At 33.3% G+C, this 15,064-nt stretch overlaps 1 protein-coding gene across 7 annotated transcripts; it reads right to left on the reverse strand.

Annotated features, from left to right (window-relative positions):
- Positions 1-4,136: 4,136 nt before the first annotated feature.
- LOC123918702 (casein kinase II subunit beta-2-like) lies at positions 4,137-8,489 on the reverse strand. 7 transcript variants are annotated; one of them, XR_006812887.1, is made up of 6 exons: positions 7,999-8,489; positions 7,758-7,835; positions 6,918-7,483; positions 6,541-6,832; positions 6,072-6,290; positions 4,137-4,634 (listed from the first exon to the last, which is right to left on the reverse strand). XR_006812887.1 is itself a non-coding variant. In XM_045970825.1 (2 exons), the coding sequence occupies exons 1-2, from the start codon at positions 6,376-6,378 to the stop codon at positions 4,504-4,506; spliced, it is 438 nt and encodes a 145-aa protein (XP_045826781.1). In that variant the 5' UTR covers positions 6,379-6,530; the 3' UTR covers positions 4,137-4,503. The 7 variants fall into 7 exon arrangements, 1 of the variants encoding a protein (XP_045826781.1); XR_006812886.1 differs by having other exon boundaries at positions 7,917-8,489; XR_006812884.1 differs by having other exon boundaries at positions 4,137-4,573; positions 7,758-8,489.
- Between the last annotated feature and the right edge of the window lie 6,575 nt (positions 8,490-15,064).

The following is a 15,064-nucleotide window of genomic DNA, read 5'->3' on the forward strand; positions in this document are numbered from 1 at the left end:
ATGAGAATGTAATGTTGACCAACTTTGAATGATATGGTACAACTCTCATGTATGGTACTTACCATGTATCTTAGCATCTTTTAATATTTCAACTAAGTCCCTTACATATTAAAACTTACACAATTACCCCAATATTTATATTTTGTTGATTTTAATTATGATGGTAAAATCAATTAAAACTAAAATTAAATAAAAAAAACAAAAACATGACAAATTAACTTTTGGATTTTTTTTGAATCAAACATCCTTTTCGTTTTCGTTTTCATCCCTTCTTCTGAGTTCGTGTTCATCACCAGCAAAGACACAACATCATCGTTTTCGTTTTTGTGAACTTCCTTCTTCTGAGTTTGAGTTGTAAACAACATTCAACGGCGAGGTTGAACGGAACTTGGTAGCTCATCGTTTTCCTTCTTCTGAGTTTGAACTGAACTCCATTCGACGACAAGTTTGTGAAAGAAGTTTGCGTGTGCATAAGGTAAATACGAAACAGAAATAGTTTGCGTGTGCATAAGAATTAATTTGATTTCAATTTGGGAATTAGGGTTTATGCAGAAAATCAATTTGATTTCAATTGGGAGTTAGGGTTCATGCTGAAATTGAATTGCAGTTTTATTTGTAATTAGTTATTAAGAATTAATTTGATTTTCAATTTGGGAGTTAGCTTTAAATTTTTTTTTTGTATAAAATTAGTTGTGTGTGTATAAATTTCTTTTCAGCTGTGTTAGTTACCTTTCATTTTGTTTATGAATTTTGGAGGTATAGTTATTGATGGTGACAATTGTTGTGTTTCAGGTTCACAACAATGGTAGAAAATGATGAATCTCTAGATGTTGATTCGAATGAAGTTAGTTCAACTGATAGTCACACATCTGATGATGAGGATTCCAGCTATTCGATATCCAGTGGGCATGATAGGTCAGATGATGGCGATGATACTGGTGACCACCATGATGATGATGATGATGATGGCAATGACCATGATTTTGATGATGAAGCATCTATAGGTGAAAGAGCGGTACGTATTAATTCTATGACTGCTGATGAAATTCGTGCTATGGATTTTGGTAGTGTTGACGAAGCTTATGAATTTTATTATCAATACGGTAAATGTAAAGGTTTTTCCGTTAGGAAAAGTGATGATAAGAAAAAAATAGGGCCTGATGGTAGTACAATAATAACAAACAAGCTTTTTGTATGCAGTAGACAAGGTTTACGAGATAAGAGACACATATCTAGGTTAGATAGGAAAAGAGAGCACCGACGTTTGACACGTACGAAATGCACGGCTAGGTTTCGTGTGACATACAAAGCCGATAAGGGTAGATTTGTAGTGTCTGTGTTTGAAGAGACTCATAACCATGAATTAACATCAGCTAGGTTTGTGCACTTACACCCGGTTTATCGTAAAATTAGTGAAGCAGATAGAGCTCAGGTTGATGGTGTGCAGTCACGTGGAATTAGAACTTGTCATATTATGGGGTACATGGTTGCTCAGAAGGGTGGATATGGTGGTGTTGGGTTTACGAAGAAAGATCTTTACAATTATTTTGATAAAAAAATGCGTGATATTGTTAAAGATGGTGATGTTGCCGCATCGCTACATTATCATGCAAAGTCAGCTACTGATCCCATGCTCTATGCTGAATATGCTGCTGACAGTAGTAATTGACGGATGAAGTCTCTTTTTTGGGCTGATGGGACCAGTAGATCTGACTACTTCTGTTTTGGAGATGTGGTTGCATTTGACACAACATACAAGAAGAACAAATACAACCTCCCGTTGGTTATATTTTCAGGTTGTAACCACCATTCCCAAACAATAATTTTTGGCGCTGCATTGGTATCAGATGAAACCACAGAGACGTATAAGTGGGTGTTGAATTGTTTTTTGGAGTGTATGGAAAATAAACGCCCAAAAGCTGTGGTGACAGATGGAGATGAGGCTATGAGGGAGGCTATAAAAGAGGTTTTCCCCGATTCGCCCCATCGGTTATGTGCCTGGCATTTGAATAAGAATGCAGGTGAGAATGTGAAGAATTCAGGTTTTTTGAAGGGATTTAAAAAAGCCATGTTCTCAAATTTTTCAAAGGATGATTTTGAAGAGTATTGGTCAGAGATGATTAAAGAAAATGGAGTTGAAGGACATCCTTGGGTTATCAAAACCTACGAGAACAAGTTACTATGGGCAACTGCATACCTGCGGGCAGTGTTTTAAAAACCGGACCGGACATCGAACCGGCGAAGGCATTGGTTCATTGGTTTATTGGTCGAACCACTGAGTCAATGGTCGAACCGCATGATAAATCGGATTAAACCGGTGGAATAAACCGGTCTCTATATAGTTATTGAACCGGTATATAGGTAAAAAAATCAATGAACCAGGGCCGAACGTCGTGACCCGGGTTCAAACCTGGGATCTCACAATTATATGTGAGTTTAATTTCAGTGGATTACCGCTTTATCCAAGACAAAAAAAATTAATAATAAATACAAATTCAAGTAAGTTTTTTTTTTTTTTAACAAAAATTCATGTAAGCTTTGAACAAAATTTATTTCTATTTTCTAATTCTAATAAAACAATAATCAAAACAACGTTGTTTTGTATTTACCAAAAAAAAAAAAAAAATTAACCATAACATAATTAAGGCAATTAGTCATATTACTACCCATATTTCATAAAAAAAAATAAAAAAAATTACTACATATTAGTTGTAAATACAATAAAGATTTAGACTTTTTAATATAAAAAAAATAATAATAAAGATTTAGACATGAATTTAAGTTGTTAAAAAAAACATGAATTTAGAGTCGTTCAAAAATAAAAACATGAGTTTTAGTTTATAATAAGTCAACGTAATAAAAAATGTTAAATGTGTATTAACAGTTTTTAAATATAATTAATACAATGTAACAAATTTCACAATTCAATGTGTAGCCTAGTGGTCATGCCTTCCGTCCAGATTGCCTACCTGTGTGCTGGGTCATGTGTTTGAGTCATGCTGGAGTATTTTTTCTTATTTTATCAACACCGGTTTAGCCGGTTCGCAGCGGTTTAAATGCATGTCCGATCTGACTAGTGAACCGAACCACTATCCCACCGGTTCATGGTTGAACCGGTTCGACCGGCCGGTCCGGTCTGGTTTTTAAAACACTGCCTGCGGGATAAGTTTTTTGGACGTATAAGAACTATGTCTCAATGTGAAGCAATCAATGCAATAATAAAGAGTTATGTCAGAAAGAAAGGATGCATCTTTGAATTTATGCAAAATTTTGAGCAGGCTCTGAGAGGCTATAGAAACAATGAACTTGTTGAAGATTTTAAGTCAAAGTTTTCAGAACCTGTGTTGACAACTCAACTACGTTTGATTGAGAGCAATGCCGCTAAAATCTATACAGCGGAGATTTTCAAAAAAGTGAAAGAAGAAATTATGAAGGCCGGTGAATTGATTGTTAAGCATAAAAAGGAAATTGGAGATACAAAGTTTTATACTTTGACTAAATACTAGTCTTTAAACCCGTGCTGTCGCACGGATGTATTTTTATTTTTTTTTTAAAAACCATTTTTTTTAATTAACATCATCTTTAAATGCTAACTATTCCTGTGACCCAATAAATAAACCCAACCCCATATACATGATAATTCAGCAACAATACATAGAAATGATTATTCTTGCTTAGCATGCCCCCTAACAAACGAACTTCATCCATATAAATACATTATAAATACAACATTGAGAAACTGAATATTTTATTCAAATTTTCTGAAAAATTTCAGGGTACACAACATTTACTGTTGACGTCTTTGTTTTCTCACTAGTTTTTTAAACCGTGCTCCCGCACGGATGACTTTTTTTTTATCCGACATTGAGTTTTTTTTTTCCAACTGTGCGTATTATAAAATGAAAAAAATTAATTTATTGAAAAGAGCAACTTCTGTGATTGTTGGGGTATGTTAGAAGAGTCCGTTAGAGAATGTGTACTTATCACTTCTCATATCTGCTTAGTGCTTACCAACACTCTCAGGCTAACAGAAAACTAAAAAATATATTGAGAAGGATGCATTTCCAAAGTAATGCATAATTTAGTAAATGTGATCAAAACTTATCCACAATATATAATATTTCCAAATTGTTTGCTTTATCAAAATTTATTATAGAGGGAAACTAACACATTCATTGTTCAAAGGATGATATGTGACACAACACACATAAAGCACACAATAATACATAAAATTCTTAAAAACCACATAACCTGGAGCTTAAATAGAAGGATTGCAACTTTGAGACTTCACATAAAAACTAAATAACTACACATAAGAAACAGATCCAAACCACTAGAAATGAAAAAGACCATTACTGGTTCACACAATGATACAGGACACAACAAACCTAGAGCACACCAGCCAACTGAAATTTATTTATATCTCCGACACTTGGAGCTTGAATGCAATGACTCCAAGCTGGATATTTTATAAAACAGACAGCCTCTTACTTTCATGAAAGCTTAAGCTTCATGGCTTGTGAAGTTTGAACCCAAAAACTCTTGGAACATAGCTCTGAGATGGTTTATGTGGCTTCCGTATGTCATCAAGAAGAGGTGTGGAAATGTTGTTCCAAAATAAGCTCGATCAATGTCTATAGATAGAATCAAGGAAATTATAAAAGTATAGCACACAGTGTTGAACAAAAAATTCTAACCACAATTATATAACCAAAACAGTAATAACATACAATCATCCCAAAGTTGATATACATATAAGGTTAAAAAACATAAGTTCTATATATAGAATCGATACCAAACAAACAAATTATTAAAATAATTTCTGAAATTATATTAAAAATAGGAACGGACAAACTGCATAACATTAGTGTGTGAAAGAGAGAAAATAGAGAAACATGTCTTCCAAGAAATTTACAATTCCAAAAATTTGGTCACTGTTCAGCTAGTTTTATAAACACAAAAGCATGCAAAAGTTTTCAGAAACTGTGCTTCTATTTGAGGCTACAACAACTGGAAACACAATAGTAAGACCTAGATTATCAATCCCAACCCACACAGTGGTTATGCAAAACATTCATAGTATGAATTTTATTTTCTAGTATTCTACTATGGAACAGCAAAGTGTTGTCTGCAATAACAACTCACTCAAGCACAATAAATATATTCACCGAAATTGGTTGACTTTGTAGTAGTTCACAGATACGGTTAACCATGTCTAGAGAGAAAACTCGCACGCAAATCATTTTTACTTTCCAGATACCAAATACAAGCTGGCATTTGTAAGTAAGAAGTAATTGCTAAAAAAAAAAACTAAACCTAAAAGGTTACATCCCCATAAACACACTACTTATATATAAGACTATCAAATGAAAATCAAAAGGAAGGGAAGCAAAATGAGGCGCAAGATAATAAAAATAGCCTGAGTGACAGTGATAAAAATATGCATCAACTTAAATCTTTGACAGAAAAAATCCAATAATAGATAAAAGGTATAGCACCCCATATTGATGAATATCAATAGGAGCAAATATAACTGAATCGGGAAAAATTAAAATTGCGGAAACTTCTTCATTTATCACTATAGTACTCGTCTACGTTCTCGACTTCATCTCATAACCCGTTACGGTTGTGATTCAAAGAGTTACCATGGCAGCCATTCCTTTGCTTGTCAGTATGTAACGTGCGTGAATCATACCATAAAGCATCTCTGCTGCCGATTCAATTAACTCGTTTTGTTCCTCTGTGAACATATCGCCTAAGAATTCCAATTAAACCATAGAAGCAGTTGTACAATAAAAAAAAAAAGAATGACCGAAAAGGCAAACAGTAGACACACACAACATGAATTTAGCTTCAAGAATACTAATTTCCTCACCAGTGTAGAAAGAAGCAAAGTTAAGTATAAATAACAAAAAAAGGATCAATCCAAACATTAACATTCCATTACAAAAAATCTAACAAAGAATGAATGAAAGCTCGCCATGGGAAAGAAGCAAAGCAAAGTATAAATAACAATCCAAACATTAACATTCCATTGCAAAAAATGTAACAAAGAATGAATGAAAGATCACCATGGGAGGATTCAACATCCAAAATCAAATCAAGAGCATAATCATAGTAAGGCACTTGGCTGCTTAATCCACAAAGGTTGAAGTCATCTTGAATGTAATCATCATCAACCTCACAAAAGAACTCATGTCCTCTGAGATTGCAGAACCATGAGATCCAACATGTGTCTTCTCCATCAGAATCACTCACATCCGATTCTTCACTGTCTGTTTCAGATTCCTCTGCAGCCAATGGATAAATGCAAAACTTAGTTAGCTCGTTAATGCCAATCTCATAGATTTTTCCCTCTTCAAGCTTCGATTCAAACATATAAATAAGTTGCTTCCTAATTGTAGCATGTATTTTCCCCCCTAATACACAATTAATCGATCATTACATACATTATATACATACCACATATGTAGACAAAACTATATTAAAATGAATAACGCACAACCAGTAAACATTAGACATAACCACAAAAACACTGACCTTCTCATCAACCAAAACCATCTCAAGAGAGCTAACCTTGATACGAAGATTTTCATCGAACTTGATATCAACCTTCCCTTTTTCAAGATAATCATTTCATACCATTGACACCTTCCATGGCAGCTTTCACCACAGGCTTGGCTGCTACTTCATACACCTTCTATTTTGGCACCGCCAAAAGTGGTAAAAAAACACCGACCTTCTCATCAACTAAAACCATCTCAAGAGATCTGGACTCACATGGATTGAGGAAGGTAGGAAACTTCCTAACAGTGGCATGAATTTTTCCACCCTAAAAATTAATAAACCAATAATTCATTATCTACACATAACACACGATCAACACAAATCAAATATAGTAAACAAAACAGACTTACCTTCTCATCGCCCAAAACCATCTCAAGCGAATTGGATTCAATTGGATTAAGAAAAGCAGGTACTTTCCACAGACGAAGCATGCACCCTAACCTTAATACGACCAATTTCAGCAACATCATCGAACTTACCATCCTCCTTCAGCTTATCGTTATACACCATACCGTCAAACCCTAACTACACCCTGTTGAACTCGATATGTGCATCGCAACTCTCCCCCATACTCAATTTATAGGCAATTGAATCAGAAGAAATCCAATTAGGAGGGAAAATGACCTAGAATTCAAAATTCAAAACAAGCTAAGCTTCTTTGGGGGGAAAATATTAAGCGCCCATTCCACCTCCACCAGATGAACCCACCCCAGATGAAACTTCTCGATGAATCACGAACAAATTAATGGAACACGACCAGATTCATCGCTAGCAGCGCCGGTCTATGCCTACCTATCTTCTTCTACACACAGCTCATAAAAAAAATTAAAGAAAATATTTACACGCTGCAAAAAATACAAGTTGCCCAACTATTTCCTCAATAATTGTAGGATCCAAACAAATTCTGTAAACCAACCTACAACAACAATAAATAAATCAAGAATCAATAAAATCTAAATAAAATGGTCATAAAAAGTGATGAGAGTAGCAAAAGTCCAAAATGAACAATCTTCATGTATTTTGAGGTTCACATATCAGAGAGATCAAAACTTCATAAAAACTCCAAAATCCAAATATAATCATAGTTATATTATGAAATTAAATACATCTGAAAAAAACAATGAGAGAAAACACCAAAAAAAATCAAATATAAGTAAAAAAAAAAAAAGTGAATGAAGAAAAAGGCCAACCTTGTTCTTGCAACAAAAATCATCATGTAGCAAGTTGCTCCTCCATAATATCCATACTAAAGACCACATGTGTCATGCCTGCAATCACAAATTCATGGACAAAATATTAAGATTAGACTCACAATGAAGAGGAAGCTAGAGCCCAGATGGAAAAGGTACATCTTATTCCCTTCCAAAATTCATTTGGATTGAGAAAAGCAGGAACTTTCCACAACCGAATAACCCTAGCCTTGATACGAACCCTTTCTTTGCCAGGAACAACATCAGCAATTTCATCAAAAGCAGAATCAACCAAACGTTTCTCCATGTACACCATCGTTAGGAAGACGAGACAAAAAATTTGTGACTGAACAAATATCAACAATTATACCCAATTTATAGATCCTCAAAAATTTCAAATCAGGGCAATTGCATTTGGGAGGGAAAATTCATCCATCAGATAACACCTACACGAGAAGAAACCCATACGAAAAGGTAATTGATTCACCGGTTAACACCTACACGAGAACAAACCCATATGAAAAAGTATGTTGGCTGAGATGAACGGATGACCAGATTCAATGAACAAACACAGCACACCCCTATCTAGCAAAACCCTTCATATATCGCGTAGGCTTCCTGTTCTACGCATTCCCAGGAAAAGACAAAAACAGATAACGACAAAATAAAATTAAGACGCAAATTAGAAAAAATTAGAAATAAAATGGAGCTGACGTGGAATGGACGAGTGCAATCAACAGTGCGTAAATCCCGTTTACTCTTTGTTAAGTGTATAGATTGTCGGGATGTGTATGAAAGAACAGTTGTTTACGATGGTGATACATTCCAATGTTCGTGCCGGTTGTTTGATTCTCGTGGACTTCCTTGTTCTCATATTTTTCACGTGATGAAGAAAGAACATGTTGATCACATTCCTAGCACTTTGGTATTGTCGCAATGGACCGAGGATGCTAAAATTGATTATTTGAACACGGTGGATGTTAATGATCCGGTTGATTCCGGTGTGATTGAGCTTGCCCGTTTTGGTGCATATTGTTCTGTTTTGACAACATTTTGCAAAGAAGCTTCTAAAAAGAATGGTGTGTATGGGGACATTATGGATGACCTCATGAATTTAAAAAAAAAATTGCATTGTTGAGGATCCTATTGGAACACAAAAGTCAGTTGTTGGTGATCCTATCACGGTTCAGAGTAAAGGTGCTCCAAAGAAAAAAAAAATGACACAAAAGCTCTCAGGGATTGTACTCATTGCAAGAGTACAACTCATAATGCGAGGACTTGTTCGATAATTTTAATAATTTTTGATTGTTTATCTTTCGATTCATATAATATGTTTTATTAATTATACTGTTTTATATTTGTAGTAAAATTTCTTTTTTATTGTTATAAACAGGACAAAAAGAGAAAAAAAAGTTGCAACGCTGAAAGTAGTGTGCAAAACATAAATTCAGAGCTACCGGTAGACCTTTGTGAAAGTAGTGTGCAACAGAAAAAGAAGAAATGTGCAGAGCAACCGAAAGACCTTTGTGAAAGTAGTGTGCCACAGAAAAAGAAGAAATGTTCAGAGCTACCGAAAGACCTTTGTGAAAGTAGTGTGCCACAGAAAAAGAAGAAATGTTCAGAGCTACCAAAAGATCGTTGTGAAAGTATTGTGCAAAAGAAAAATTAATGTTCAGTGCAACTGAAAGACCGTGGCGCTAATGTGTAAACACCAACACATATTGATATTACAAGTGCAACCGGGCAATTCACTCCGATGTATGGATTTCAACCTATGATTCCTATGTTACATCCGGTTATGCAACAGATGCACGTACCATTTGTACAACATGTTCCACCTGTACAACATGTAACTTCTGTACCACATGTACCACCTGTATACCAAGTGTATGGAATGAATGTTGGTGCAAATTCAACTTCGTGTTATGGTCTGTTACAACAGGTGATGAAATCTGCTGATGTACAACAATGAGTTTTTCTTTATATATTAAATGTTTTGGATGTACTATGTGATTGAATTTGAGATTTGGGATGTAATGTTTATGATATTTTGAAACTAAGTTTATTGTTTTTAATGTACAGTTACATTGAGATTTGGAATGATTTGAACCAAAAATTATTGTTTTTAAGGTACTGTTAAATTGTGATTGAATTTTGGGACTTAATGTTTGTTATTACTATTACTGAAACCATCTGCTAAAGGAGAAAAAGAAAAAAAAATTGATCCCGGTTTCGATTAAGGACTAATGGCCTTATCTTTTGATCCAACATATACCGGTGATTTTTAAATTTCAAATGAGTAATTACTTTAAATTAAAAATTTTGTTCGTAGTAAACTCCGGTTTCAATTAAGAACCGATAACCCTAATATTAGACTTAGATGTATGATCCCGATTTCGATTAAGGACTAATGGCCTTATCTTTTGATCCAACATATACCGGTGATTTTTAAATTTCAAATGAGTAATTACTTTAAATTAAAAATTTATTCGTAATAAACTCCGATTTCAATTAAGAACCGATAACCCTAATATTAGACTTCGATGTATGATCCCAGTTTCGATTAAGGACTAATGGCCTTATCTTTTGATCCAACATATACCGGTGATTTTTAAATTTCAAATGAGTAATTACTTTAAATTAAAAATTTTGTTCGTAGTAAACTCCGATTTTAATTAAGAACCGATAACCCTAATATTAGACTTAGATGTATGATCCCGGTTTCGATTAAGGACTAATGGCCTTATCTTTTGATCCAACATATACTGGTGATTTTTAAATTTCAAATGAGTAATTACTTTAAATTAAAAATTTTGTTCGTAGTAAACTCCGGTTTCAATTAAGAACCGATAACCCTAATATTAGACTTAGAAATATTAATTTTAAGATTAATTTTAAATTCAATTTTTTAAAAAATAAAACAGCAACAAATACAAGATGAAAGTGAACTAAAATTTTACATAACGTTGTTTTCATTTGGCTATACAGATTATCAACCTGGTTGTTGCACGAAGCAATTGGCTGATTGATTCGTTAGGAAAAATAAAATTTGTTTGGTATTTGCCTACATATTTTGCGGTAATTACCCAACTAACATTGATTTATTGTACATTTACATTAGTTGAGTGATAACCACTAACTTAAACTACATTACTTTTTAAGCAATATGCTCTGGATGACAAATACACAGCTGATTATATCCGGAAAATATATCAGGATAAGCTCATGCCAACAACCTCTCTGGTTTCAAAGGTGAGTTTCCTATAAATTCTGCTTAGTGTGATTTAAACCTGAATAACAGTTCATGCCACTAAAAATGATTTCTATAACTACAGATTTTTATTCCTATGAATGATGGGGGAGCACATTGTTTTTTGGTGGTTGATGATTTGACTGAAAGAAAAGTTTATTGGTTGGACTCTTTACCTTCATATGAAAGATATCATCCTAGGCGTCATTCAATTATTAGATTGGTATGCATGTGATCTATACTTTGTTTTACATTCAAATTTATTGTTCGATTTTTTAATTCAAATTTTATATTTACTTTATATTTACTATTGTGGCAGATTGTCAAGCTTAAGGAAATCCTGCTTCTTCCTTGTTTTGTAAATGTTGGCAATCTAATTGGTCATGATAACCTAATCACAAACTTCAGCAAGATTGAACCTGCGTGCCTCCCACATCAGCGACATGGATCGTAAGTATTCTTAACCCCTATCTCTATTAATGATTTTACTTAAACTACATACTAGTGTCATACTAATGCAATTTTATGAATAATGATAGGAATGATTGTGGAGTGTGTGGGTTGCTAAATGGATGATTGAATGTCCATTCAATAGTAACTATGGAGGCATAACTGTAAGTTGAATTAATGTCATAATTATTTGTAAAACATTTTCAATCTAAGTAAATTTCTAATTCATCCACTGTTTTTTCATTATATGTAGGTTAACACTGCCACAAGGATGAAGCTTGCTTTATATCTTTGTCATTTATCTAATAATGTGTTGTTACAATCATTGTTGGCAAATGCTGCACAGTATTAGGATGATATGCACAAGAAAAGGAAGGCTTTGGTTGATGTCTGAAGTTTGAAGTTTGGTTCTTAGACTATGGGATGAATGTTTGAAGATTGAAGTTTTATTTTGGATATTTTGGTTTATTTTCTCTGTTTTATTTTTGGTACTGTTACCTTAACCAGTGAGTTGTATTTTGCACAATATGGTCTTATATTTTGGATATTCTGTTTTATTCGGTTTGAAGTTTTATTTTGGATATTCTGGTGAATTCAGTTGACGGTGTTTGTGGTCTTAAGCTATTAGTTTGGAAAATCTGACATTTATTTGGTTTATTCTATGATTAAGGTTTATTATATGTTTGTCTTAAGCTGTTGCTATCTGATGCTATGCCTTTTCACACATTGGCATGACATGGTTACTATTAGATTACTACTTTGATTTAAAACATTATATGTTACATACACACCAAATACACATGACAATTTTTATGTATACTATAAACGTACCTCTTAGTTCTATGTCTAAGTAAAATTGATATCATTCACCTTCTCCTTCTTAATATTTTTGGCTTCAAGTCTAATCACCATGTTGCATGCATATTCATGTAACCTGTTTCAAATTGCAATAAAAATTAAGTTTATGTAATTATCACCTAATAAACATACATTTAGCATTGTAACAAAATTTGGTATTGGAAATGACATTTATCATGTATTTAATCAAAACTATTTAAAAATTGGATAATCAATATTCCAAACTTTATTGACCAAAATTACACAGCATTGTTCTATAAAAGTTGGATCATCTTCGTTAAAGTTACCAAAACTTATTTAAGTTACACCTTTCTCATGATAACTTACAAAACTTATACATCATTCACATCAGGTAATCAGTTAAGGTACATTGAACAGATTAAAAAAGTTGCATGTTTCTCATTACATTACATAAATAATAGCTTATCAATAGTTAACTTAGCCTTGGAACAAAGTTTAAAAGTTAATTAGACTTGTTTATAAAAAGTTTCATCTTTCTCATTACATTGTATAAATCATAGCTTATCAAAAGTTTAAAGTACATTGAACAGCCTTCAAAAGTTAATGTACTATGTTTTACTCAACTCAAAAGATTACAATATTCAATTTAAATTTGTTACTGTACTACAGCTTAATGTACTATATAGTATTCAACTATAACACTGAGCATTAACTAAAATATAGCAATGACTTCATATCATTAACTAAAAGTTTATGTACTAGTGCTTATTCAACTCAAATACAGATCATTAACTATAAAATTCATATTATAAAACTTGATTTGTTTACCCTTCAAGCCCTTCTGCATTGTCTGTTTTCCAGTTCAAACAAGTCAACTGTTACCTCCTTTATTCTATTTCTGTCCTGATAACCTCATATTCATAAACACAGAATTCCTCAATTGGGATAAGAGTGGATATATTGTCATCTATTACTTAACTGCAGGATATATGAACAATAATTGATCAAATAATTCAGAATAACACACTAATATCACATTCAAATTAACATAAGCACACTAATTAAGTGTGAATAATATCACAGTCTAATTTCACAATTCAAATGAAATACAAACCCTGTAACACCCAAACCCCTTAACGGAAATTTATTGAATATAAATAAATAAAACACTTAAGAAGATTTAGGCGTCACATGTTATAATACAAAATCACGGCATAATTAAAATCATGCTAGCACAGCGGAGATTAAAACGATAATTATCATAATGTATATCATACAATAATCATAATTGTTCACACAATATCCCTAGGCTCTAGGCCATATCAACAAAGGATATTATGTTTACAACAAAAGAGTAAAAGATTAGCAAGGTCAAATATGTCATCACGGGCTTAATACAATTCAATTCGAACAACCCAATCAAAAAGATATACAAAATATATCTAAGGAGTAGTCTAAGCTAAACTCCTCACCAAAAAGTGCACTATCACAAGCACGAGCAAGCCCTCTAACTCTGATCAGGATCCTCAACTTGAGAATCTGAACCCCCAACGGTCCAGCACATAACACAAAGCATAAGAGTTAGATCACATAATCAAAATATAAGTGTAAGTAAAACGGTACTTAAACATTTCTCAATATTCATGCATATATCATACATCTATACATATTCATCAACATCTATCATTCCATTATAAGTATATAAACACATATAATCGAATACTCACACAATCAATTATCAAATACCACAATTAGCCAAACATGTGTCACATATCATTTATCATAAAATGCACACATAGCCTAATGCGACTCTAATGCTTCAACTTCATGAATGTCACCCTAGACATTTCTAATGCATGTGGTACCATCTTATTTATTAGAGTATCTCACCTCTAATATCCTTCTTTATCGGATAAATATAATCCGATATACTTCTTTATTGGAATATCCAATATCCTATTTAATTCATGAATGCATGTATATGTTTTTCATGAATTCACTCACAAATATATAGCATAAAGCTCTTCATTTACTATGTGGAACACTATCCAACATACTTCATCATTAAGATTTAACAAAACCTTAATATTCTTCATTTATACTTCATACACGATTAACAATCATTTAACGATTAGCAATGAGCGTTATAAGCATCAACATGCATCAACAATCATGTAAGAATACCATTAAACCATGTTACAAGTGCCTAATTACACTTACAAACATTAACAAAAGTTGCAGGTCCAGTACTGTTCGCTAAGCGAAGGGTAGTGTAACGACCCAAAATTTAGTATTCGTTATTTAATTATTTTATTACGCGAGGGCGTGATTTATAATTAAATTATTAAGCGGTGAATAATCATTTAGCGAGAACGTAAGTTAATGAGCGAGAAGTTATGTTGTTTGGGCCTTTGGGCGTGGAATAGGCATTGGGCCTAAGCCAAGTGGGCTTTGATCCATGAGAATAGAGAGAGAGCTATAAGTAGCCAAGTCAACCATGAATAGTCTCATAAGTTGCAATTCTTGAGAAGTTGAAGAGCTTAGCTAGGGCAAGGAGCTCATGGGGGAGAAAGAGAAGAGCAAGCTTGTGGATTCGTCGAGCTAAGGTACGAGAGTTAGATTACATATTCGTGAGTGATTCGGAAGAGGGGAGGATGTCGATTCCTCCATTCCCAAACTCTTTCCACTCTATTTTCTTGTGGGTTTTGTGAGTGATTTTCTTAATGGAAAATGGATTCTTTTGATCCTAACATGTGTAGTGAACTCATGGTAGATGAGGTAAACAACT

The sequence above is a fragment of the Trifolium pratense genome, linkage group LG3 (assembly GCF_020283565.1).
Source record: "Trifolium pratense cultivar HEN17-A07 linkage group LG3, ARS_RC_1.1, whole genome shotgun sequence".
In the NCBI taxonomy this organism is placed as follows: domain Eukaryota; kingdom Viridiplantae; phylum Streptophyta; class Magnoliopsida; order Fabales; family Fabaceae; genus Trifolium; species Trifolium pratense.